The following is a 25,510-nucleotide window of genomic DNA, read 5'->3' on the forward strand; positions in this document are numbered from 1 at the left end:
TCCTCCCCCTTCCCCCGGGGGAGCGGAATGGGCTGGCCCGGAAGCGGCGGGCCCGGAAGCGCTCGGCTGAACCCGGAAGAGGCGGCGGCGGGCGGCGGGCGGAGGGCGGCGGGAGGGGGCCGGGCCTGGCGGCGGCAGCAGCGGGCGGAGGCGGAGCCCGGGTGTCCCCGTCCCGCTGGTGCGGCCGCCGCCGGGCAGCGGGGAGCTGGGGTCCAGGGGCAGCCGGGGCACCGGGGAAGGCACGATGCTGCTCTTCGTCGAGGTGAGGCCCGGCCCGGCCGGGCCATGTGGCGGGGAAGGGCCGCGCACGTTGCCGGGCGCCCGTGGGGGGGGGAGGGGACGGGGCTGACACAGCAAATCCGGGGCGGGGGGGGGGGGGGGGAGAGGGAGAGGGAGGGGGGAAATAACGGGGGCTCGGGGCTCTGGAAGGTTCCGCCGGGGGCGCGGAGGCGCTGCGGTGACCTTCGGGGAGCCCCGGCCCCGCGGCCTGCCCTGAAGGTGAAGCGGCGGCGGGGAGCGGGGCCTGCGGGGAGCGGAGCGGGGCTGGGCCCGGCCTCCCTCACGGCCCCTTCACGGCCCCGCTCCCCTCACGGCCCCCCCGGGGCTCCCTCCCCGCTGTTTTTCCCCTCCGAGGCCCGGAGTCGCGGCCGCGGCCCCCCGTTAAACCCGTTAATTCCCTTCCCGCCGCGCTGAGAGCGACTGAGGGCGGCCGGGGGAGGGCTGCGGGCGAGGCGGAGCGGCCCCGAGCGGCTCCCGGCTCGGCTCCCGGCTCGGCCGCTGCGTCCCCGGGCGCGGAGGTCACCCGGGGCGCTGCGGCCGCGAGGCGAGCTCCGGGCCTGGCTTCGCAGCCGCTGCTCCCGGCGCTTCTCCGTCGCCTTCCCGGCGGTCTGGGGAAGCGCAAAATCGGCCCCGGACTCTGGAGGAGCGGCGCCGGTGTTCGCCGGACAAACGCCGGCGGCTGCTGCTTGAAACTTTCGCAGTAAGTCGCGTGCAAAGCGAAGAGCTGCTGCGTTGGTGGAGAAATAACCGAGGGGAGCTGAGCGATTGCGAACGGCGTGCTCGGGCCTGCCGTGGTGCTCTTCGGTGCGAACGCGTTCTGCGCTAAGAACGTTTAAATAAAAAGCTTTGGGAGCGCTTTTTAAGCTCATTGCCTTAGTTCCGCAAGTGGAGTTGCGCAGAGGTGGCCCGAGCACAGAATGCCGAGCCTTAAGAATTTGGTTTTCCAGTATTTAAATGGAAGAGGAGCTCCTCGAGCTAATCCGAGCTGCGGCCCGGTGCCGGCAGCCGGGAGCTGCGAGCAGCCAGCCTCGGCTGAAGCCCAGCGCGGTGGAGAGGAGCTGAGCCTCTGAGCAGCAGGCCTGGGAGGCAGCTTCTGAACTCTGCTTGGTGCCGTGGAGCGGTTGTGGAGGGGGCTTGGGCAGCTCAAAGGGAGCTGAAGTGAGCCAGGGGCCTGCGGAGCCAGGCAGCGTGTTTGGGGTTTGGTGAATCCTGCGAAAAACACAAACACGGCTTGTTTGAGTCGCTTTGTTTGCTCTCCGTCCTTCTCTGTCAATAGCATCGGGAGTTAACTTCTGTGATCTCCACTCAGGGAACGTCAATGCTGTTTAATTTTGAGCTTCTGGGAACGATCGTGACTTTTTGAAGGTGCCTTTTCCCTGCCAGGACAGGGAACTTGAGCTCTTCACCAGGTGCTGGGAAACGCTGTAGTCGAACGCTTGAAACACCAGCATTTATCTCCGGTTCTTTGGGACTGCCTGAAAAATATGCTACAGAACAGGATTGATCTAGAAGTCCTGAAGCTTTTGGGAGGATTAGCTGGCTGACTCGAGCTGTCAGTCTTATGTTTGAGGCTTAACTGCCGTATGCACGTGCTGACCGGGAATTGATTTCTTCACCGCGTGAGGGGCGGAATTCTGTTTGCCCTGAGAGTCTCTTAGCTCAGAAAACTTACTGAAGGGAGGTATCGGTGTAAGGCTCGTCGGTTTTCGTGCGTTAATATCTGGGGTAGGTGTTGGTTTTTGCTCGCAGCCAGGGCAGGCGGACTGTTAGCATTTGATAACCAAGCTGTGGTAGGAGTTTCAGTGAAAGCATCGCGAAAAACAGACCTGGTGGCGGCTGGCCGTGCCAGCTTTGGGTCAGTTCGGTGCGTGTTCCCAACTCAGTAGGACCGTATCAGTAATTTATTGGGGAAAAAAACTGAAATCCGTGTGTTTGGGATGGGCTCAACGCTGCCCGAACTGTTGCTAGCGAGGTGTTTCGGTGGGAAACCCAGGGCTGGGAGGAGCGCGGAGCCTTGCTGGCACAGCTCACCCGGGAGTGAGCGACCCAGGTGAGCGTGGCACTGTCTTCAGACAAATCCCTTTCCCCAGGGACGAAGGAGGCACCCCTAGTTCTGGGGTGCTCGCACTGGCTGATGAGAAACCACGCTGCGTTCAGCAAAAGGAGTTCTTTTGTGATTATTTATGCGTGTTTTGGGAGTTACCTGGGACACTCAGTGCCAGACTGTTACGGGATACCCTGCAGCCAAATCAGAAGGAGTTTGGCGCGTTGCTTTCGCTTCGACACCGTCAGGCTCTCCTCTTGGCTCGCTTCGCAGCCTGGATGAGCTTTGGGAAGGTGACAGTGGCTGCAGCAGCACGTGTCTGCGTCCGCTGCAGGTGTGGTTCCCTACCTGTCGTGTCCCCCGGCCAGCACAAGGCTCCTCTCTGCCAGCCTCCCGTAGACTCACTGACTTATTTTTTTTGTTCTCTCTGCTTATTTTCCCCTTCTGGAAAATGTTTAGATTCCCACGCCGCAAGTTTTATTAAATTCTCTTTTTGGTTTTTCACTTAGAGCCCCTTTTGGAGAGTCAGTTTGCTCCGGGAAGTTTGTCTCAAACTTTAAGATTTTGGTTGCAAGATGATTTGAGTTCACATTAAAACAAACTGCTTTAAAAGAAAGGGAGTATTTTCATTTTTGTTGGCTTATTTGAGTCTGCGACACGTAATTTAGACTGTTACAATCAGGAAAATCATCTTTGCCATCTTGTCAAGACGAGGCAGAAGCTTTGGTAGTCAATTTGGAGGAATTTCTGGAGGAGAATCTTTGATCCACGTTGGCTGAAAGTAACGTAAACCGGAGCGAGGCTCGGCTGGGGAGGACAGCTTGGTCAGCTCATGGATACCAGCGAGCGTTCCTAACCTTTGTATCCCTGTAAAGCTTTAACCTCGCCATGAAAGTTCCCGATAGCAGCTGGGAGGATTGTTCTGCAGCCAATCAAACGGCCTCGGTGTTTGCTAACCTCAGGTAAATACGCAAGAATTGGGGTTTTGGCCTTCTCTGCAGAAGAGCCCCTTGCCAGAGCAGAGTGGCGCCGCTCCTGGAGCGGAGCACGGTGGATTTCCAAAAAGCTGATGTAAATCAGGGACTTTTCATCTTCTCGGAGCCCCCGGTGACTTGCTGCTAAGCTGCATGACATCAGGGCCGGGCCGTGCAGAATTGCATTAAGTATGATTAAATGTTTCTAGAACAAAGAGGAAGTAGCCCACGCTGTGTTTCAGGTGTGTATTTCAGACGCTGTATTAATAGGTCCCTTCAGCTCTTTATCAGCCCGAGTCTCTTCCGCTTCTTGCAGCTTTTCACTTGAACCTGCGATTTCTGAAATTCCACGTTAACATGTGCGACTTTCAGTACTTGCTCATGCGAGTAACGTCATCCTCCCTTCTCAGAAGGTTGCTTTTTAATTCTGATTTGATTTGGGAGCGTAGTAATCTCCCTAGAATGTTTCAGTTTCACTTCATTGTACTTAACCCTTCCAATTCCTTCCATCTCGGTACCAACCTGTACGACACAAGATAGTGGGGCAGCGTTTAGTTTTATAAAATAACGACTCACCTGCTGGATGTGTCTTCTCTGCCTTTTCCTGTGATGAAAAGTAAATCCCAGGAAATGGGATCTGGTGGCTTTCTTAAGCAGGTGCCCGTGCTGACACGTGTGCTGCATCACAGGAGCAGCCAGCGATAGTTTGTGGGTACAGCATGTAACCGGGCTTTCCTTCTAACTTTTGGTTGGAGGGGAACTGCAGTGAGAAATAAGAAGGGAAATGTGCGTGTCCTTTCACACCGAACTGCTGCTGGTTCTTCTTTCTGTTCCCAGCTATATTCTTCTGCTAGCATTCATGAAAGAGGGTGAAAACTCCGTCGCGGTGTGGTTTAAACTCATTGCGCCTGGGAGATTTTGAGTGCCAAAAGAGGCCATGCAAATAGCGTCATCTGTGTTTTGCCCTCTGTCGTGACTGTCTTGAACTTCTCTGGGGTTCGGAGGCTTTTTGTTGCCGGATTTGGGCTTGTCCTTGTAGAAAATAGCTTTGGAACTAGGTGTGACCTTGGCAGAGAAATTATCTATAAAGCTATTGCAACTGCTTCCTTATCCTTCTGCTTTTAGGCTTGAGGCCTGCTAGTCCGCCGCTCCTTGATTTCAGACTCCAGCAGACTGGACTCTGAAATATCAAACTTCCTTATTTGTGAATTTTGAGATAGGAGCAGGAATTAGTGGCTCCGGCCTCGTGGATTCAAGCAAATGTTGTGAATGAAGTGGGCCGTCCTTCGGGGTCTGAAGGAAGCTGCTGAGAAGAGATTGCGTTCGCTGCTTGGACGGAGTCAGGAGTTGGTGGAAGGAGAATTCTTGCAAAAGCCTCGTTTTCTTCTCTGGGGGGCAGGAGTTCGTTTCATCACGGCAGAGTGAAAGCCATTACAACGCTTATTTTCTGCGCTGGTGCTGGATTTTCGGACTCCTTGCCCCAAATGCCTTTGAGCTTCTGAGCAGCTCTCAGGAAGGGGCTTTGGAGGGCGCAATCTTTTGCTGTAGAAATAAGCGGTCACCTGGGCGTGATCACAGGCTGGAGTCCAGTGCTTTCTCGCGTCGGTCTTATTTACCCTCTTAGTTGTGATCCTTGTTGCCCAGTCTTAAAGCTGGACGGTCCTGTTCCCCGCCCCAGCAGGCTGTGATGGTGCATATATTTATCTTGGCACTTTGAAAGCGTTTATCTCCTTGACTACAAGCTTAAGAAAGTTGGTAGCACGCGTTTCCTCCATCCCTGGAGGTGCTCAAGGCAAGGTTGGACGGGGCTGTGAGCAATCTGGTCTGCTGGGGGTGTCCCTGCCCGTGGCAGGGGGTTGGATGGTCTTTAAGGCTCCTTGCAACCGAAACCATTCCATGTGTGTGAGGTGTAGGTGAAGTCATGGGGAATTCAGGGAACGCTTGTGTAATCTCACGAGGGCTCCTGCAGTAGCGTGGGCGATGCTTGGTTAGGGTAGTCGTCACTCATTAAATTTAGTAACTCACTGGTTTCTTCGCCTTGGAACGTAGTAGGTTTTGTTGTTGTTTGGTCTTTAAGCTTCCTTTCTAGGAAGGGGGTCTGGAGGAGGGAAAACACTTTCTGGTGAAAGGGGGAGTGGCGCATTATGAGAGTCAAGTCTTAAAAGCTGATGAGCTACCAGAGCCCTTCACAGCGAGCCGCTTCCTCTACTGATGGTGTCAGATGTCGCAGGTTGGAGGCAACACTTCTAATGGGGCAGAAATAAAGTACTTGGAAAATATACGAAGGAGTTTCCCACTTTGGTTAATGAAAAATTACAGAGGTGCTTAACAGCCAGGCTGTTAAGCAGGACTTGAGATGTGTATCTGTATCGGAAATCACTAAGTTCGCCCGTGTCATCTGGCTTGCCTCCCAGAGCATCTTTGGGTTGTTTTTCCTAACGGAAGCGTTCTGCTCTCTTCAGCAGGTAACATCGAAAGGTGCTGGCTTAAACCCGAACGCGAAAGTGTGGCAAGAAGTACCCCAAGGGAGCGGTGAGGCTGTGCCGCCAACAAATGGCGCAGAGCACTCGTGGCAAGACACAGCAGCTGCTCAGGGGACTCATCCCGAGGGTGAGATGTCACGATACGTCCTCCGCTGTTAGCGCTGAGTGGAGGAGTTCAGCGAGGAAAAAGCTCGTGCTCTTGTCCTTAAGGTTCTTAGTGCTGATGTAGCAACAATGAAACGAATGTGACAAAGCAGTAGACAGGAAAAATAATTGTTTACAGATCAGAGGTTGGGCCACTCAGGTTTTGTTTAGGAGTTCAAGAGGGAATCCAGAGCTCTGCTAGGATGGAATCCTTCGGCAAGGGTACCAGTGCTAAGGGGCCCGGTGATGACTAAGTAACGCGCTAAGAGGGAATCTTGACCCAGTGAACACGAAAGTAAGTTCTGAGGGCCACTTACAGTCCTGGTAGATCACTAAGGTTTGCTGAAAGCTGGCGCACGGTAGCGGTTGTACTGGAGTAGAAACTGCAAAGCAGTTTTTCAAAGTTTTTAGGAACTTTAAATATATGAAACTTGAGGCAGAAAGCCTGTATTTTAAATCATCCCGATTTTGGCGGATCTTGCAATTTCGCGATCCTGTTATTTACTTAGCCCAGAGACCCTAGTGCAAACTAGATCTTTCTGAAAATGGAGAGGTAGAAAGTGCTGTCCTGCACAAAGGGGACATTGAAGATCTAAGCCTTTTGGGTACAGCATTCTTGAGTGTTTGCCTGAATGTTGGCATTTTCAAATAGAAGTAGGCTCAACCTTATAGTAGGTCTTCTGGTGATATATTTTTGTACCAGGTAACATAGAGATTTCAGAGGATAGCTGCAAGCAATATGAAGTGATGTATTCCACGCCTTGTGAAGCTACAAGAAATGGCACGGGAGTTGATGAAGCGGCTGCAAATGGGATTGTCTTAGCAACTGAAGATCTTGGATACCAAATCTATGAAGTGTCCGGTGAGTATTCAAGTAAGAGTCTGTAATCTTATGATGTCTGCTGCAGTTAGAAATTTGGAATAGAAGCTTAGATGTTTTCGAGGAGATCCAAGCCAGCTATCGCGCTTGGCCAAGCAGGTGAAACCCATGGGATCCAAATCATTTTGACAGGAATGATGCAACGTGGAATGTGTACTATGGTTGTCTTTAGGCAAGTCTCAGATGACCTTTTCCTCTCCTTATTACCCAGAAGGATTCATACTTCTGTTGTACAATGAAATGCGTTCTTGCATTGTATTCTTAATGTGAAACTAAGATCTGATGGTGAGTGTGATAAATTTCAGGTGAAGGCAGCTCCGCTGTGTCCACGGAAGACATTAGAGAATGCTTGAGAAAACAACTTGAATTCTGCTTCTCACGGTACAGTTGATAAACCCTTTGTATGAACCCTTTATTAAAACACTTAGCAAATATTTCCTTTTTTTTGGCTTGATACATGTTATCGTAAAAATGTTAACTGTGAGTGAAAGGAGTTGCTCACAATATGAAACAAGATTTGCTGAAATCCTTCAGAAACCCTGTGGCGTGTTTTAGTCCTGTCCACGCGTCCCTGTCATCTAATGAGAATCCAGCCTGTGTGTTACCAGAAGAGATATCTGCGGAAAGGATTTTAAGACAAAGTGACATGCAGAACACTATAATTTTCATATTTTTTTTTAAATTATCTTATGCTTTCTGTTCATCTGCGTGAAATTCCTCCAGGAGCAAAAATCTGAGTATGTTTTGGCTAGAGTAGCTGTGAATAGCATTAATGAATATTTAAGCCTGTGGTTATCCCGTTGCTTTTAGGCTTCTGTAAATAAAGTTTGTGATTTTTGTAAAGTAGTGAATGTATGTCTTTTTAGTGAGAATCTTTCAAAGGACCTCTACTTGATGTCTCAAATGGACAGCGATCAGTTTGTTCCAATATGGACAATTGCTAACATGGAAGGTATTAAGAAGCTGACAACTGATATGGACCTTATTCTTGAAGTTTTGAGATGTAAGTTTGGTTGTTTGATATCTATATTAATAAAACAAAGAATCCATCCTTACTTTAAATAAAAAATGTACTAGTCTCTTAGCTGGTTATGGCATATTTTTCTGGTAGATAGTGAAGAGAATCTAGCAAAGAATGTTTGTATAGAAGTGGCTGTTCCAGGCTCCTGAATTCTAGATATGCTTTATACTAAACTTCCTAAGTCTGTTCCAGTTGGAGACCACTCTAGGATATTGGTAGCAATGAAAGTGTTTTTCTGGGGGGGAGTAAGCCTGCTCTTCTATTCACTGTGAAAAATACTAATTACTAGAAGTAATTAAGTCTAGTACTGCTGAGATTTTACTTTGCTATGTAGAATGTTCAATATTAAGCCAATTTTTATATTTTTATTTTAGCTTCTCCTATGGTACAAGTGGATGAGACAGGGGAGAAAGTAAGACCAAACCACAAACGATGTATCATCATTCTCCGTGAGATCCCTGAAACAACACCTATAGAGGTAAGAATTACAAGGAAACAAAAGCCTGTTGATGTTTTTGGAAGGGGTCTTCAGCAATGCTTCAAACCGCAACAGAAAGTGTTGCTTAGAAGGTCAACTGGTATTTAATTAAACTCTGATACTTTTCTGTTAAACCATGTAAGTATTTTTCTCTGCCTGGATGCACTGTTGAAAAAGCCAAACAATAACAAAAAAAAATAGTTGCTGCTGCCTCTCCCTATTATTTTTTAATACCTAAAAATGCTTTTAAGAAAACTTCCACTGAAAATTGAGCTAGCTGGGCTTTTCCGGAATGAAGTTTGCACTGGTCTCTTTTTAGATCCAAAAATAAAATCAGTCCAGGGCATAGTTTGGAATTCAGGCTGAATTTTTGTCACAGTGATAACTTTACTTGAAGTCAGATGGTTGTTTTGGCAGCGAGATATGTTATTAAACACACACATTTCTCATTCATTGTGGCCCAATATGAGCTGAGCTCATTATGTTCGGAGAAGGGAGGATAATAAAATTCCTACTGATATTTGGCTAACGGAATGATTTTGTTCTTTGTTTTTTAAAGTTGTAACACAGGGTTTTTGTCTACTAGCATTTTTAATTAGATCTTTTAATGCAAATGCTGAACAGCTGATTTGCCCTGTATGTAAAATCTGGTTGATTGTTGCAAAGCTGTCAAGTTGCCTTGGTTTAGAAATACTCCTTAGAGTCATTGTTGTCTAGAAGACGGTCCTGATCATCTGATTTTTTTTTTTTTGTTACTTCTTTCATATGGAAGTATCACCAGTTCTACTCTGGTCCTGATTTTTTTTTTATTTTTAACCAGCTGTGCCTGCTACATTTTATTTGGGAAGATCAGCAGGCTGGGTTTGTATTATTTAGTTCATAAACTGGTAGAGGACAAGTTGTTGTTCTGCAGACCTGTTGAAGGGAATCAAAGAGCATTCCTGGTCAAGAGAAACTTGCTGCTGAGGAGCTGGAGTCCAAAGTTTTGTTGGCTTACTGTTCATCTTACAGCTTAGAGCTTGAGCTACCTCCCCTTAACTGCCTGACTTTTTCTCTTCCCTAGGAGGTTAAAGCTCTGTTTAAAAATGAAAACTGCCCCAAAGTAATAAGCTGTGAGTTTGCTCACAACAACAACTGGTACGTTACATTCCAGTCAGATACGGACGCCCAACAGGTAAGGCAGCCTTCGACTTATAATGACATCTCTACTTTGTTGTTGGTACTTGCCCTGCTCAAGAGAAGCGTGTGTGTGCTGCCTGTAGCTAAAAGGCTTGTTTGTTTATTTACTGATTTCTTCACCACCCCCTTTGTTATTTTAAGAGGCTATTGGCAAATTCTAGTTAATAAGAAAAAAGCTGAGAAATTAGGGTTATAACTCTCATCTTCCTCTTGCCTCTATACTCACCAGCCATAACTACTATCTAGTATCCTGAATTTGAAGTGTTAGTTAATTTACCTGGGCTAACAGGGAAGCACGTTGCTAGTATTTCATGTTAAAACATATAAAGTCCTTTAAGCAGTACAGTTTTATCAAGTTATTATAACGTTAATCTTTTTTTGTGCAGGCATTTAAATACTTAAGGGAAGAAGTGAAAACCTTTCAGGGCAAGCCAATAATGGTAAGGGTGTTTCACTTGAGATTTCAGAATAACATACTGTTTGTTGAAGTGATATTGTGTGTTTATGGGAGTGGGGAGGTAAAGAATTAACCGTGGGTTAGATAGTTCGTAACACTTGCTCTGTAGGCTATTAACTTGAATGAGGTCATGAGTAGCTTTGAAAAATTACCATTCGGTGACTGCCGGTTATTCACAGTGCTGCTTCCCAGGAGGTGTGAAATACATTCTTGTTTCATCTTCCCTTCTCTGCTTGCCCAAGAATCTGGGTCTGCAGAGCTCAGGAGAGGGACTCTTGCCATCCTGAGTCTCTGGTTTGTTAGCTGCTCTACAAATAAGGCTGAAGCCAGCTGGTTGTACTGCGAGAGCAATTGTCAAAGTTGGAGTCTGGACAATTGCTGCCATAGAAAGCCGTGTTATTTTAAACTTCAGAGATTCTCTAGCTAAAGTAGCATACGTATCCTTCCTTTTAGCACATTCTAAGAATGTAATCTGCATTTATTTTTACCAGATCTTATTTGTAAGCAGTAACCAACCTACTTCCCCTTACATCCCTTCTGTTGCAGTTTCAGTAGGCAATAAAGATTTCGTGTTCTGCTTCTCCTTTTCTCCCTTCTAATGCCTGTGATGTGAATTGATATCTTACAGGCAAGGATAAAAGCCATCAACACGTTTTTTGCTAAGAATGGTTACCGGGTAGTAGATTCCAGTGTTTATACTCAGCCAGTTCAAACACAAGCACAGTTTGCCTCACCACTGTTTATGCAGCCTGTATATAGTCCTCAGCAGTACTCTATTTACAGCATTGTGCCTCAAACATGGTCTCCAAGTCCTGCACCTTACTTTGAAACACCACTGGTAAGTAACAGCTGCTACTTGCTGAAAACAAGGGGAGCTAGCCCAAAGCATCAGTAATAAATGGGATAACAAATCAGTGTGGGCTTTTCAGCTGCAGAGTAGAGAGGTTTTCTAGTCAGATTCCTCTGTTTTACGATAAATTAGGTCAGGGACCTGGTACAACCTGTCAAATAGGCTGTGGGTCTCTCTGTTGGGTGCCTACCGTTGTCAAAGTTTGTTGTGGAATTCCATTAGCCAGTGGCCAGTGTTACCGGAGGAACTTTGTAGCTCTGTCAGGAACCAGAGGGCTGGCACTGAAGTAGATTTGCAGGCTGTTTATCTGGTGGGGTTTTCTCTTTAGTAGTAAGATTAAAACATAGTAGGTAAAGTAGCCCAGCATAAAAGTACACACAGACGAGGTGAATAACTGCTGAAACTGATCTCGTGTATTTGCAAACGTTCTTCTTTTAAATTCAGCCATTGAAACTGTTCTGTCTGTTGCAGGCCCCCTTTCCTAACGGTGGATTTGTGAATGGCTTTAATACACCAGGATCATATAAAACAAATGCTGCTTCTTTGAGTATAGGTCGCCCATTCCATAGAAATCGGTAAGATAGCCGTGTCAGTTGTGTGCTCTCTGAGAACTCTGAGTATTGATCCTGAAGTGTTCTCTGCACTTGTACAGTGCCTCACAATGGGATTGGTTACATATTTTATTAAATACGTGTGACGTTCAACTTGATTTATACAATAAAATAAAAATAAAGGTGGCAGCTTAAGATCCTAAAATACCAGACGTACGTGCTGGAGAGAGCAAAGGTAATTCCTGCAAAAGTCTCGGAGGAATTTCTGCAGACAAATAACTAACTTCCTCTTAAGGTAATACTTCTAATTATGTTTGTTATACGCAGATTATAAACTCCTGCAGCACAAACATAAGCTTTTCTTGTTGTGTGATTAGTCGTGCAGAGAGCCATTCATTTTATGCAGCTGAGAGTTGCATGCCCTGACTGCTTACGCTAAAACTGCTTGCTGCTGAGTCTGTTACTTGTAATTTATTTGCTTTATCCCCATCTTTCCTGATAACTGTAAGGACTCAGCTCAGATATAAACATTGGGGTGAAGGAAACAGCTTTGTATTTGCTGGAACAGTACTCTGTAAATACAATAGAGTAGTAATCTGTTTGTGTGGGTGGAAATTGTTTTATTTGCAAGCTCTTTTACTGTATTCAGCATGAGGGCTGGTAGCACGGGAATTGTTTTGTATACTGTTTGAGAAATCGGTTGACAACTGCCGGTTCCATGAATGTTTTTGTGATGCAGTTAAGGTTTGTGGCAGCTGGCAGAGGATGAACTTGGAAGTTTGGTCTGTGGTGACTCAGCGGTGTCTTAATACAGGCTCTGAGGCTGGTAGTACGACTCTGCTTAGGAGAAGAGGCAGCTAATTCTGTTACAGCTGTGCAGCTCCCAACTAAGATATTCTTGAAGTTGATTTTTTTTTAACTTTAACTGTGTCCAAACTTAAAACTTGTAGAACTCTTCCCGTATATGGATCATCTCGGAAGTGTGGATGCTGAATATGTACAAAAGTTGTATGTGCCTGAAGATTAACGTCTTGACATGCCCACACATTCACTGCCTTCTTGTAGATCACATCTGTTTAAAGCTTAAAAAAAAAAAATTAAGCTTTTAAAACTCATTGGGTTATCTTTAAGACTTTATTTTTTAAGACTTTAATTTGTAAAACTTCAATTATTGGGAAGTTATGGCTTCAGGGTCAAGCATGTACAGGTTCTGCTGGTCTGTCTTGGTTGTCTTATCTTTCCTATTAATCTTGTTCAACTGTTGTGCTCATACAAAGCTCTGCTTTTGCAGTAATAAATCTTCATGTTCTAGAAGCAGACAGGAATTATGCTTCAGCAGGACTCCTCTGCAAGCAGGGGACTGCCAAAGTAACAGTGATGCACAGCCCTGAAGGTTTGGCCCAGTGATGATCAAGTATCGCGCTAAGAGAGAACAGGTCCAACAGTCAGTTGTCTGGGCAGCCTGCACTTCATGCTTTTCCTTCTTTTTGCTCTTTGACATCATCTCTCTTCCTCTCTGCTCTTTTTTTTCCTTCTTATCTTTCCTCGTCTTTTCTGCTTTGCTCTTCTGCCCAGGTAAGACTGTGGCCTTCTCAATGACGGGTAAGATTATGAGATCTGAGGGCTGAACAAAGACCTGAGAACCCTTTCCGTTTTAAGAGCGAGCTGAACAAAATGGGAGAATTTAGTTGGCTTACCTCCTCTTCCCTGTGCTTATTGCTGATAGAAAACTTGCCCTTATTGGGGCCTAGAAACTGGTTCTTACTGCTGCTTAAAGGAGCCAAGTATAAATTAATCTTTGTTTGGTGTATTGTCTCTGGAACTGCAGAAGAGTTCATTCAGAGATGCTCGTTCAGCTGCTGCTTTTAGGTTTCTGCCCTGACTCATTAAGCTTCATTTGTTTTGCCATACAGACGGTCACTAGTTAAATATTGGATTTTTGTCTGTAGCAAAACATTTGTTTAAGCTGGTTATATTTATTTTGCCCTGATTTGTTGCAACATCCTTGTGGGAAAGGAAGGCTGGGTTTTGTGACAAAACCTACAGTGCTACTGTTGATAATTTTATGTCCAGCCATCTAAAAGCTAATTTAAATTGTCTTTGGCAAAGCAGATGAATTTGAACGCTCAGTACTGGGATATTAAAAGATGGGTTTTGTTCTGCTTTCTGGTGGGTCGGAGTTTTTCTGGGTAATTCTCTGTGTAAGACCCTGAGCTTTAACAAGTAGTAACACTGAGCATGCACAGTTCAAAGGAAATACAGCTTTGATGCTGAATAATCAATAACTGGGTAAAAGGTTTGAGGTAGTGTAAACTGCAGAGTCAGTCCTGGGGGTGTTTGGTAACAAGAGCAGTGGGGCTAAGATCCTGGCCTTTCAGGCCCTTGGGGATGTGGGCTCTCAGCTACCCTAGCCTTATCTGCCCTGTTTTCTTCACCCTGTTCAGTCATTGACTACTCCCAGCTTCTTGTTTCAGTTCATTTTTTTGCTCGTGGTGAAGTAAGTTTTGTTCCTCAGGCTTGGCTTAGTTCTCCAGCTCACTTTCCAAAGCCCTGTGCCCATGCTGCAGGTCCAGGTTTGGGTTATTCTGGCTCTTGTGCCTCCCCTCGTTCTGTGGCCTTTGTTTTCCTTTGGTCTCTGTCAGGCAGTGATCTCCGTGTTTTCTTGTACTGGCAGTGCTTGACAGGAAGGGAGGTTGCGAGAGAACTAGAATGAAAGGAGTAGATGAAGGTAAGGAAGAACAGATTCTGTTCTTCATAAGTGTTCAGGAAAGTTCAGGAACCAAGACTTGTCTGGTGAAGTTCCAGTACGTGCTAACCTCTCCTTTCTTGTCAGCTACAAACTGTAGTTGGTGGTAGCTTTGCCTCTTGTTCTTTAAACTCTGGACTGCAGAGCCTCTTGTCTGTGTGTCCTGCAGTGTGAAGCCTCACTTCCGATCATCAAACAGCTCCGAACATGCCGTGGAGGGTCCAGCTGCTGCCAGTACCGTGTCAATGGGGGACGGACCACTGAACAGAACCAACTCAAGGAATTTTGTTATGGAGCGCCATAACAGTACGTTAACTGGGCACCAAGACCAAGGGTATTCCCAGAAGGATTCTCCTACCGCGCAGATAGAGCAGAATGGAGATTATGGCATTGGCAGGGGCAGGTAAAGACCTCTGTTTGCTTATTTGCTGTGACACAACAATGCGGTTGGGGCATGGTGGTGGAGGCTGAAATGACTTTGAACCAAGGATCATCAACCATTAGCACAGTATATATTGCTGTAAACAGTGACCGGGGAAAAGTGACATCTAAATACATGGAGCATGATAAATACTCAACTGTGGGCGTGAAGGTTTCCTGCTTGGCTGCACGCCTGTTAGTTCTGACAAATACCTTACAGGAAGATAGTAAGGTGTCATTATTTCAGAAGAACTTATTGGTCTCCTGTATAAAAACAGTTGATGAATTAAAGTCAGTATTTTTCTTGGTGTAAATAATAAGCAAATCCTCGGTTTAGGAATTTGATGCTCCTCAACTTTGTAAGATCAACTGTTTTTAATCTTTTGTGTATTAATTCAGATTTAAGACGCTTAAAAACTAAGAGACCAAGATAGAGAAGTGAGAAATCAGGTAGATAAGTTTATTTGTATGAAGTTATAGAATATTATTCTATAATATTGCAGTCTAATTATCACTGTGCTCGTTCAGATACAATGCTTAGGGTACCTCCTCCATGGGGAGAGAAAAGAGAAATTGTTTCCCGTGTTGGCTGCGTTCCAGCCGTATAAGAGCTTTGACCTCTTGAAGATGGAGAACAGCCCAGCGCTGTGTCTTGAGAAACATCAGTAGGCTGCTGCGAATCCCGCTGCCACAGGGTCCCTTTTGTGCAGCTGTGTGCTTGAGCTAGATGAATGCACTTAGTGACTTGGTTTTGCCTTCACAGGAGGAACATTTTCAGAGGTCGAAGAAGACGAGAAGATGACCGGATCTCGGTAAGTTCCACTTCCTTATTGCAAGGAGTTATGTGAAGTGCAGCGCATTGGCTTTGCATTTATTGAAGGAATGGCATAGTCCTTAAATTCTTGATATTGTTGTGGGCATTCAGTGTTTCTAGAAAACTCACCAACACTTGCTTTCAGTACTATCAGTGCTATGTCATGTCTTTGTTAACATTTTCTTTCTCTAGAGACCTCAGCCTTCAGCAGAAACCAAGACTCCAACACCAAAGTTTGACTTGCTAGCATCAAATTTCCCACCTTTGCCTGGCAGCACAGCAAAAATACCAGGAGAGCCTGTGCTGGAGAGCAGGATGTCTGACATTGTTAAAGGAATCTGCAAAGAAAAGGTACCTGCTCATCTCTGGCATGCAAACAGAAATATGGATGTGCTGTGTCTTCCTTCTCCCCTGCTGAAAGAATTGTTTGTGTTAAAGCATTCTAATGTGCAGCTTTAAGTCTGTACATCATATTAAGTGCATTTTCTGCCTTTCTGTTCTTGGATTGCCTTGGCTTCCTGAAGCATCTGTAGTTAACTACTGTAAGCTCAGTACTGTTTTGGCATAAAGCAGGCAAATGAGGACTGTTGGCTGTTGAAGTAGGAACAGCTTGTGTGTAGTTTAGGCAAGGGCTGTATCCAGGTGAATTTGCTACTTGAGCTGGTGGAACTTAGGCGTTGATAATTTGTGTGATAAAAGACTGATTTGGGGGTTTATCCATGGGTTTCACCCATATAAAGGGTGATTAGTTTAGAGCTGATGGTCCAGAAGTAGAATTTCTATAATTGACAGCCTTTGGAAATATTCCCCTTCTCTTGTACTGTCATGAGGAGCAATTTAAGTGCATCTGCTATTTTCTTCCATATTTTGCAACTTACTCTTTCTGTACAGGAAAGCAAAGAGTTGCTGTCCAGCTGTCCGACTCCTGCTCAGGAAGAACAGACGCACAGCACTGTCCAACAGCCTGTGACAAGTGCGAGTTCATCAGGTCAGAGTGAAGCTGTGGTGTTAAGGTATGCAGTTTACTTAAACTGAGAGTATTAAAACTTGGGCGTTCTGACTAAGATTGTAGCTGGAGTCCTGCAAGGTGGCAATAATGTCTGTCCTTCCTTCTCTGTTTGTGGTAGGTAGCCTCTCTAGATGCCACTAGATGAAAATAACAAATTGTGGCAATAAAAGCTGAACCTTTCTGTTCTGCAAAAACTGCAGTTGTGGCCTCAAAGATCTCCTCAAACATTGATTTCTGTGTTAGTAGTCTTAAACGTTAACTTGTTTAACTTGATTTAACAGCACAGTTCAGCCAGACAGCAAACCGGAAGAAGTGGCTGTTCAGAAAGATGTTACGAGCCACACTTCTCCATCCGTGTCTGTCTGTCCTGTCAGTGCTGCAAAGCCACCAAGGACAAATACCGCTTCATCTTCTGCTAATGCAAGTGCGGCTCCTGCTGTGTTGATGCAGGTAAGGTCCAGAGCAGGGGCTGAGTGGACAACCTGGGGAGCTTTCACTCGGGTGTGCAGTTGTAGCACCTGGGAGCTCTTCTGTGCAGTTGGCCACAGCTGGGGCTTAATCACTCCCTGTATGTGGCCTTGGAATAGTGTGGAAGAACACAGTGTGGGTATTCTGGTATGTAAACCTTGCTCTTCTCCCTTGGTCCCAAAGGAGCCACGCAAGCTAAGTTACGCTGAAGTCTGCCAGAAGCCCCCAAAGGAACCTCCTCCAGTTCCTGTTCAGCCTCTTAGGGAACTTCGCACCAACATAGTTCCCCCTGCCAAAAATGAAGAAAATGGTACACCTGAGAAGGCTTTGGAGAAGCCTCACGACAAGGTTGAAGGTCGAATGAAGGATTATTCGGGGTTCCGAGGCAACGGGCCTCCCCGGGGAGCTGCTGGGAAAATCAGGGAACAGAGGCGCCAATTTGGACGCAGATCATCGCCTCAGGGAGCACCGCGACGTATCGGCAAGGAGCAGTATGTGCCACCTCGGTCACCAAAGTAACGCTGTCCAGCCAATTACTCTCTGTTTAATTGGAGCTGTGGACTAATAAGCAGCAAAGGAGACTGTGAGAAAGAAGTATTCGTGAAGGGGAATACTGAACTGGAGTGTGGCTTGTATGGAGAAGTTGTGGAGGGTCCCAAAATTCATCTCTGAAAGTGATTTCACAAATGCTGGAGGATTCCAATCAATATAAATATAGAGATTATAATTTTTGTATTTTTGTTTTTAATTTGCAGAGGGTTTCCTGCTTGAAATCAGTTTTGGGGTTGTGAAACTAGCGTTTTGACAAAGTGAGAGAATATGAATTGACAAATTAACATGTCCCTCGGTGTAGGAGGAAAAGGATAAGAGATTATTATTTTTTGAAAAATGAGCGTTTCTGTAAAATTAGAAGTTTTTTTTAACCTATTTAACACTTGGCTTGTAGGATGATGCGTCTGCCATAATGGCCTTGCATTGCAGAGCACATCTGCAGCTGAGGTGCTTGGTCAGCGTGTGAGTTGAATGAGTGCAGCCAGATACTGTTGTCATCACTTAGTCACTGATGATAAAAACTGAATGTACTACTGTAGTAAACTTTGTGTTTCCAGCTTGGAGTAGAGTCTCTTGACCTTACTAGTAATTCATTCAGCAAGCTTTTTAAACTATATTTTTTACAGGAGACTGGATTGTAGATCAGAGCACGTGGACAGCAAAAATTGTCTTGTATACGCACTTGGAAGGAGGCAGAAGGGAGCATGTCAGAGTTATTCATTTGCCATTTTCCTTGCCTCCTTTTGAGGGCAACTTTATAGGGTTTTCGTTTGTTCGTTTGTTTTCTTGCTTGTTACTTTCTCTAATCTCTAACACAGACTTCTGTGGTATCTTGGTATGTTTTCCAGAGGCAGGCCCAGTGTAGGATTGGTGGACAGCTACGCAGTACACGATGTTAGCTTCACAGGTAAAGAGCCTGGAATTCCAGCTGCAGACATGGAATTCTCTCTTGGGGATGGGGACTCTGGGCACAGAGCCCTGTGCGCCCCACCAGGCTCAAAGTGGGGTCTGGTTTTGAATAGTTATTACTGACCTATCTTTGTGTTCTGGAGTAGGATACTGGATGGCTGTATATTAGAAATCAGGGTTTGTGTACTGGGAGCTCATTGTTTACAGCCGATATAGTAACAACTGACTTCTTTTTAACTGTTCAAAGTGGAACTAAAGGTAAAGAATTAAACAAAAACCCTCGTGTTCAGAGAAGCTACTTGAAAGGTAGCATCTTGCCTAGCTATTTGCTGACTAAATTTGCAACACTATTGTGTAGTAAGTGGTGAAGTTTAAAGGTGATTACCACAATGACTGAAATAGGAAAATTCAGTGCATTAATCTGCCAAAATCAGCATGCCAGGGTTCAAAGTTCTGTATAAAGTGTTAGGGAAAAGTAGCTTCCAGCAGTAAGAATCACACCTTTTTTTCTTTTCTTTTCTGTTTTTTTTAGTGAATAGCAAGTGTACAAATTTAAAGTCGTAAGTTGTGAACACTGGAAAACTCAATTGTGATATATACCATAAACATCTTAGTAATATATGCTAGTGTTGCCATTAGAATGAATGTAAGTGGCAGTTAAAATAACTGTGAAATTTTTCATTTTCTGATTTCTTAGCCAGATAACCCTTGGCGACTTCTTACTCAGTAGGCATTCTCTATCAACTGCTTTGAGAACACTCATATCTATTTTTATAAATATATATATAAAGCCAGAGTTGTCATTTCTCTAACTTATTATTCAGCTTGGCAATTGCTTTGATTTGATTCATAACACAATATAATGTATTTATGCAGTTAACTGTTCATTTCTAGGCATGTTTTATATATATATATATATATATATATACACACATATATTAAAAAAGCAAAAAACAACCAAAATCATTACTCACTTTTAGACTACCTGTACTAGGTTTGGAAGGTTTTTTTAATTTAGCAAAAATAAAATAAAAAAAAAAATCGTTGATCACATCTACAGTTTAGGGATGCTTACAGAACCCTTCTCCGTTTATTTCAATAATGCTACATTTGTTGGAATGATAGAGAAGTTTTAAGTGTTTTGAAATGTTAAAGTTCTGAAATGCAGTGAATTTCAGAGTTAATCTTTAATCAGTTTAAAGGCTATAAACAATTACTGCAGTCAAACTGGAAAAAAAAACTGTATGATAGTCACAGATGTTTAGATAGATGTGCGCTGTCATTGCGAAATTGAATACGTTTTGGGATGCTAACAGCTGCCTTCAGCTGGTTGCTGTTTGCAAGGAAGTTCGTTGGGAAGAGGCTTTTGCAGATGTTGATCTCTGGCCTCCGTGGAAAAGGTGGCACGCTAACTGTGACCCATGTAGGCGTCCGCTTTCAGTGCAGTGCATACGATAACCTTGTAGTGCTGAAAGATAGAATTTTTTTTTAAACAATTGTGAAATGTAACTTGTTTCGTTTTCCTACATGTGGAAAAGGGTTAACTGCAGTTCAGTCTTTCTTGAACGGTAATTGGAAAAACTTGACCGTGGAAAGGATGCTTTGTATGACCTGGGTGTGCATTTTCCAGCAGCAGAATATGGCTTTTGTACAGTGTATGCAAATAAGTCTGTAAACCTGTTGGCTTTTTCCAGCATATTCAAACTTTTATCAAATTAGGGCACTCATAATTATTTATTTAATACCTGTGTGCAAGGATTTAACATTAGCATTCCCCTCCTTCCCCCCCCTTGCAACTTATACTGTTTTTTTTTTTAATTTGTAATTCTTTGTGTGTCGGGGGGAATAACCAAGTAAATATGAAGGCTGTGAAAACCATAGTTCTGTGTGCAAGTTCTCCTGCAGTACTCGTATTGCATGGCAAACATTTAACTTGGGCTAGCTGCTAAATTCTCATCCCTGTAACGTACTGGGGCAAGCTGTTGCGTCTCTCCACATGAAGTTTGCCTGTTCTGACTGGGGAAAACAGGGACAAAAAGATCACTTGGGAGCCAGATTGACTGCTGGGGGCAGCTCGTTGGTTTCACTTTGGTTGTATCACATCAGCAGCAGAGTTGAAACTGCCCCTTGTTCAGCAACAGTGTTCAGAGCGCACTTGAAATGATAAATAACAGTTCTCAGTGGTTCCTTCTTGGTAGCTTACCACATGATGTAAACACACGTTTTCCTACTCTGCTGATATTAAATACCAGAAGGTGCAAATCACATGTAAGTTTCAATTTCATGAACTGTTGTGACTTGTTTTCAGAATTGTTGACTTTTTGTTAGCTACAGAAATATACTTCCCCAGTTAAGTTCTTTTCCAAATTATTGTGCATGGAGAAGATTGGGCCACTCTCTTGTATTTCTGCTGGGGAGTGAAAAGAGGAGTAATTATTTGCATGTGATAGTAAAATTAAAAGTGCAAAATTTCTTTTGATTTCTAAAATTAAGTTAGTTTTATAGTATCTTACATTCCTGCTTTGTTTTTTTTAAAAAAAAAAAAAGTTAGCTTGGCACAGTATGATGGTGCAGTTTTAGCAGTAGGTTTTAAAAAAATAAAAAAATAAAAATGTAACCCACTCTATTAACCAGAAGAGAAAGATGATACTGTGGCAGATCAGTAGCAAATAAGTGACTTAATCAATGCTTTACTGTAGTTAAATAGCTATGGCCTTACTACTTTGTCAATATCAGCTTAATTGTCTTGAAAATGTCCGCTATTTTTACTGTTACCCAAGTGAATGGTCACCTGGGGTAAAATATCTGGTATGTACAGATGATATTTTAAATTTGTAAAATGCGCCGTATTACAGACAATGCAACAGAAATGCACTTCGGGGGGAAATTGCTTCTGATAAGTTTTTTTGTAAATCCTTGATTACTACAGATATGCAATAGAATTTTTGTTTCTAATTTTGATATTTCCTTCTGAAACATAAGATTGTTGCCATTAATCTGAATGATTTATCATGCTCTTCTTTGTGTGTATATATTACATATAGTCTGAGCTTCCTTTAGGATGGTACATAATTTTGGTTTGGTGTAGTATTTTAGTTGGCTCTTCTCTTAAGTGCCTTTAGCATAGGCACTTCAAGAGGCTTATTGAGTCTGTTTTTAATGTACAGTTGGGAGGACTTGAAATGGAGTTAAAGCAACTTATTTCTGAAAAAATCCATCTGCAAACTAACCTGTAACAACTTTAAAATTTTATATTTAAGAACCAGAGGTTTATTTTTATGGAGCTTCAGTTATGGATACAGTTTCCAGAAATGCAACTTCAAATATAAACAGACTGTGCATAAATGGTTTTTGTTCTAATTTTTATAGAATACAAAATATTCAGATAATATATTGAGCTCAAGTTATGACAGATATCTTGTTCCTCCCCGATGAATCCAACTTCCCCTTGGCATTTATTATCTCTCTTCAAAGTGGTAGGGCTTCAGTGAAAGGAGAAAAAAGCAACCTATCTGGCTTCTATACTTTGTCTGTTCTGGTATATATTCCTGTTGTCAAACCTGTCCAAAACAAAATTTGTGTAAAGTAGGTTCATGCTTTAAATGTTAAAATGATAATACATGTATTTGTATTTGTTTTTGACATTGCCAAGGTGCTATGGGAAATTGAAATAACAGTTAGAAAAATAAAGCTGATTTAAAAAAAAAAAAAAAAACACCCCACAAAACAAAAACACCAAAGCCCCAAGCTCTTGCTGGCCTGTGTCATGTTGTGATGCTGAACGCGTTCTCTTTTACTTGCCTTTATTTCATGAAATACCTGCTACCCTCACCTTTACTTCACTCCCCCTCCACCCTTGCCCCCTATAAGGGACGAAGGTCGGGCCCTGGGCCAGGCTTCCCCTCACCCTGAGCCGCGTTTTCCCTCACCCTGACCCAGTTTCCCCTCACCCTACCCCAAACCGCATCTTTCTGAGGTAAATTTTCCTCCCACCCCCCCCCCCGCTCCCCCCATAGCGCTGCGTGGGGCCGGCAGCGCCCGCTCCATCTTCACGCATCCCTCAGGGGCTGGAGGGCGGCGGCGGGCGTGGGGGTTGGGGGGGGGAGCGGTGTCGCGGCTGTTTTTGGGCTCGGAACCGGGGCCGAGAGGACTCGGGGGGGCTGAGGGGACCGTGCCGGGCCGTGCCGGGCCGTGCCGTGCCGCCGGGGGGCGCGGCGGCAGCGAGGTTTGGCGGCCGCTCCGTCCTTTCCTTCCCGCCCCGTCCCGCCCCGTGACGCGAAGGCGGCGCTGGGGCTCAGCATGGCGGAGGTGGCGGCCGCTCCCGCCGCGCCCGCGACCCGGAGCCCCCGGCGCTGAGCCGGAGCCGCACCGAGCTTGGCGGCCGGGCCTGCCGGGGGTCCCTTTCCCCTTTTCCCCCCTTTTCCCCCCTTCCCTTCCCCGTCCCCTTCTTCTCGCCATGGCCGAGCCGGCGGCCGCGGGCGTCTCCTCGCTGCCCCGCGAGGTCCGCGAGCAGCTGGCGGAGCTGGAGCTGGAGCTGTCGGAAGGTGCGGGGCGGCTGTGGGGTGGGGGGGTCGGGGGGGCTTCTGTGGGGTTAGGGGCACGGGATGGGGTGGGGGGGGTCCCTGGGGGGGGTCCTCGGTGTGGAGCGGGGTCCGTGTGTGTGATTCGAGGGGTTTTTGGTGTGAAGGGGGGGGTCTCTCTGTGTGTTTTGGGGAGTCCTCGGTGTGAAAGGGGGGGGGGGGTCTTTGTGTTTGGGGGGGGTCCTCCGTGTGATTGCGGGAGCCGCTGTGGGTGTTTTGAGGGTGTGGGGGGGGTCCTTGGTGCGATTGGGGGGTCTCCGTGTGTGTTTCAGAGGGGTTCTGTGTGTGAAGGGGGGGTCTCGGTGTGAAGGGGGGGGGGTTCTGTGCGTGTTTTGGGGCTGTGTGTGGGTTTTTGGTGAGATGGGGGCATCCCTATGTGGGTTATGGGGTCCTCCGTGTGATGGGGGGCATCTCTTTGTTTTTGGGGGGGGGGGGTCGGTGTGGTGGGGGGGATCTCAGTGTGTGTTTTAGGGGGGTTCTCGGTGCGATGAGGGGGTCCCTGCGTGTGTTTTGGGGCTGTGGGGGGAGTTCTTGGTACGATGAGGGGGGTTCTGGGTGTGTTTTGGGGAGGCTCTTGGTGTGAGGGAAGCTCCGAGGGGGTACTTCATGTGCGTGTGGGGGGGGTCCTCGGTGTGATGGGGGGGTCTATGTGTTTTTTTGGGGGGCGTAAGGGGGGGTTCTTGGTGTGAAGGAGGCTTGGGGGGGTCTCCCAGTGTGGGGGCAGCCTCCGGGGGTGGGGGAAATCTCCTTATGGAGGAGCCGGGCGCGTGGTTGTGTGCCGGAGGCCCTGTGGTTGCGGAGGTCGGGATTGTGCCCAGTGTGCGGAGCGGAGGCTGACGAGGGAGGCCCGGGCCGTGTCGGGGGGCCCCGTGCCCACTGTGGGGAGCCGGGCAAGGAAGGGCTTTGCCTGCGGGTGTCATTTGGGGCCACCCAACCCAACCCGCCCCCCCCCCCACCGTGTCCTGGCAGAGGCGATGCCCTGCGGGGCGATGGGCCTGGGGTCCTGGGGCGGGGGCTCGGAGGAGCTGAGGGTGAACGACGGAGGCACAACCAGCTGTTTCTTCGCTCCCTGAGTTCTTTTGCCCAGCCGTAATCAGGACGAGAGCTCGCGCTTTTTGCCGAGAACAAAACCCAGCGAATTTGTTTCCCGTTTTGCACGGGTACGTCTTTGTTTCCTGGTGCCTAAACCGCCGCTCTCCGTGCAGCTTTGTCATAAAATCCCCCGCGGAGCCGTGGGGTGAGGGACGAGGCTGGAGGCTGCCGAGCAGGTAGCTCCGTGTCGCCCATCTTCAAATGCCCTCGCTCCAGCAGGGCGCTGAGCGTCATCGGCGCCGTGGTCGCAGTCATCTCCCTTAGCATGGAAATTCATGAAAAATCAGGCTGCGGCGACACCGGTCTTTGCTCTGTCACTTTGTCCCAGAACGTGCAGCGTGCAAAGGAGCCCTGAAGTTTTGAAGATGAGGAATTCATTCCCTGAGCTGCACACCTTGGTGTCCAGTGCTCAGCCTTTTCAAAAAGGCGGTGGTAGAGCTTTCTGAACGCAAGCTGTTTGTAGTTAAACGTCCAATGCTCGCTGTTTGGTGGTGGCTTTTTTGTCAAACGTTTTTCAGATATGCTTTCTGTAAACATTTAACTAAAGTGATAACTCTATCTGGTGTTTGGTTTTGGGTGCTCCGTGATAACAAAGAATTGAAGAACATCCTCTTAGGTCACTCAAAATACAATATGAAGCAATGCTTTTGTGAAGAAGAAGAGTTTGATGAATGTTCTTAAGCTTTTGCTTGTATGTTCTGAAACTTGTTTCATGTGATACTGAGAGACCATTGTAGCCTGACCCTGCAAACTTTTTTTTCCTAAATCCTTCTGCTAGAATGTCTGGCTATGACATCATGCTAATCTTTAAAAAGCTTCTAATAGCTGAAACTTCCCTGCTTTTACAGTGAAGTTTCCTACGTTATGTAAGTAACTCTGTGGATATTAAATCCACTACCACTTTATGGATTGAGTACCCCGATTCTTTAATATGCATGTTACGGATTTGTTGGCGCAGCTCACTTTTTTTTTTTTTTTTTATCAAAATGCCTCGAGTACAAAGAATTTTGTGTGACTGTGGCCCCAAGCTGCTTGGAAACATTCTTCATGGTATCTGGCTGCTGAGATAGCTGAGGTCTGCCCTGTAAGGAGCGGGGTGAGTCAGTGAGGTAATGTCATTGTATGGTTCTTGAAAAATACGCCCTACTTTGAGAGTTAAGCTTAAAGATTTTAAGGTGTATGCGTGCATTGTTCAGCCGAGTATAACTACGGATCTGTTGATGGTAAACAATATTGAATAGAAGCATTTTATTCAAGCGGCAGTCGTGCTTTGTGTTTGACTGATTCGTTCCTGCTCAGATAAGGATGCTTCGTCCTTCCCCCCCGCCTTGTTGCAGCTTTGGTTGTCCCCAGGCTTGCCTCTCGTTCGGTGTGTAGACGTTTCTGGGGGCTTTCTGAGGAAGAACATCCCCTTTTGGGGCAGGACTTGCACCTGCAGTGGGCTCACAAAGTAGGCTGGGACTCCTGGCAGCACGGACGGGGAGATGGGAGAGCGCTCTGCCTTCGGTGGGATCCCACGGTGGGGAGCACTGGGCAGACTGGTGGCGGAGCTGTGGCTTCGGATGCGGGCTGGGAGCGCG

General features: G+C 46.1%; 2 protein-coding genes across 6 annotated transcripts in view; both read left to right on the forward strand.

The window, feature by feature from the left end:
• The first annotated feature begins 141 nt into the window (after positions 1–141).
• LARP4 (La ribonucleoprotein 4) lies at positions 142–20,870 on the forward strand. Its single transcript, XM_035570334.2, is given in 18 exon segments — positions 142–262; positions 5,763–5,907; positions 6,628–6,786; positions 7,110–7,185; positions 7,671–7,807; positions 8,200–8,303; positions 9,367–9,477; positions 9,869–9,922; positions 10,568–10,777; positions 11,261–11,364; positions 14,256–14,489; positions 15,270–15,318; positions 15,513–15,671; positions 16,212–16,333; positions 16,611–16,779; positions 16,981–17,209; positions 17,212–17,333; positions 17,335–20,870. Coding segments are annotated over 18 exon segments (2,337 nt in total). The 5' UTR covers positions 142–244; the 3' UTR covers positions 17,470–20,870.
• Positions 20,871–22,534: 1,664 nt separating this feature from the next.
• DIP2B (disco interacting protein 2 homolog B) overlaps positions 22,535–25,510 on the forward strand; it is a 68,572-nt gene continuing 65,596 nt past the window's right edge. For 2 of the 5 annotated variants that reach the window (XM_050716006.1, XM_050716007.1), the window contains exon 1: positions 22,720–22,802. Coding sequence is in view for 3 of the 5 variants with exons in the window: in XM_035570337.2 (XP_035426230.1) it covers positions 22,715–22,802 (88 nt within the window). In the remaining 2 variants the exon portion in view is untranslated. Of the gene's footprint in view, positions 22,803–25,510 lie in introns of all 5 variants that reach the window. The other 3 variants (XM_035570337.2, XM_035570338.2, XM_035570339.2) reach the window with 3 other exon arrangements.

This window comes from Cygnus atratus, chromosome 29 (assembly GCF_013377495.2).
Source record: "Cygnus atratus isolate AKBS03 ecotype Queensland, Australia chromosome 29, CAtr_DNAZoo_HiC_assembly, whole genome shotgun sequence".
Taxonomy (NCBI): Eukaryota; Metazoa; Chordata; class Aves; order Anseriformes; family Anatidae; genus Cygnus; species Cygnus atratus.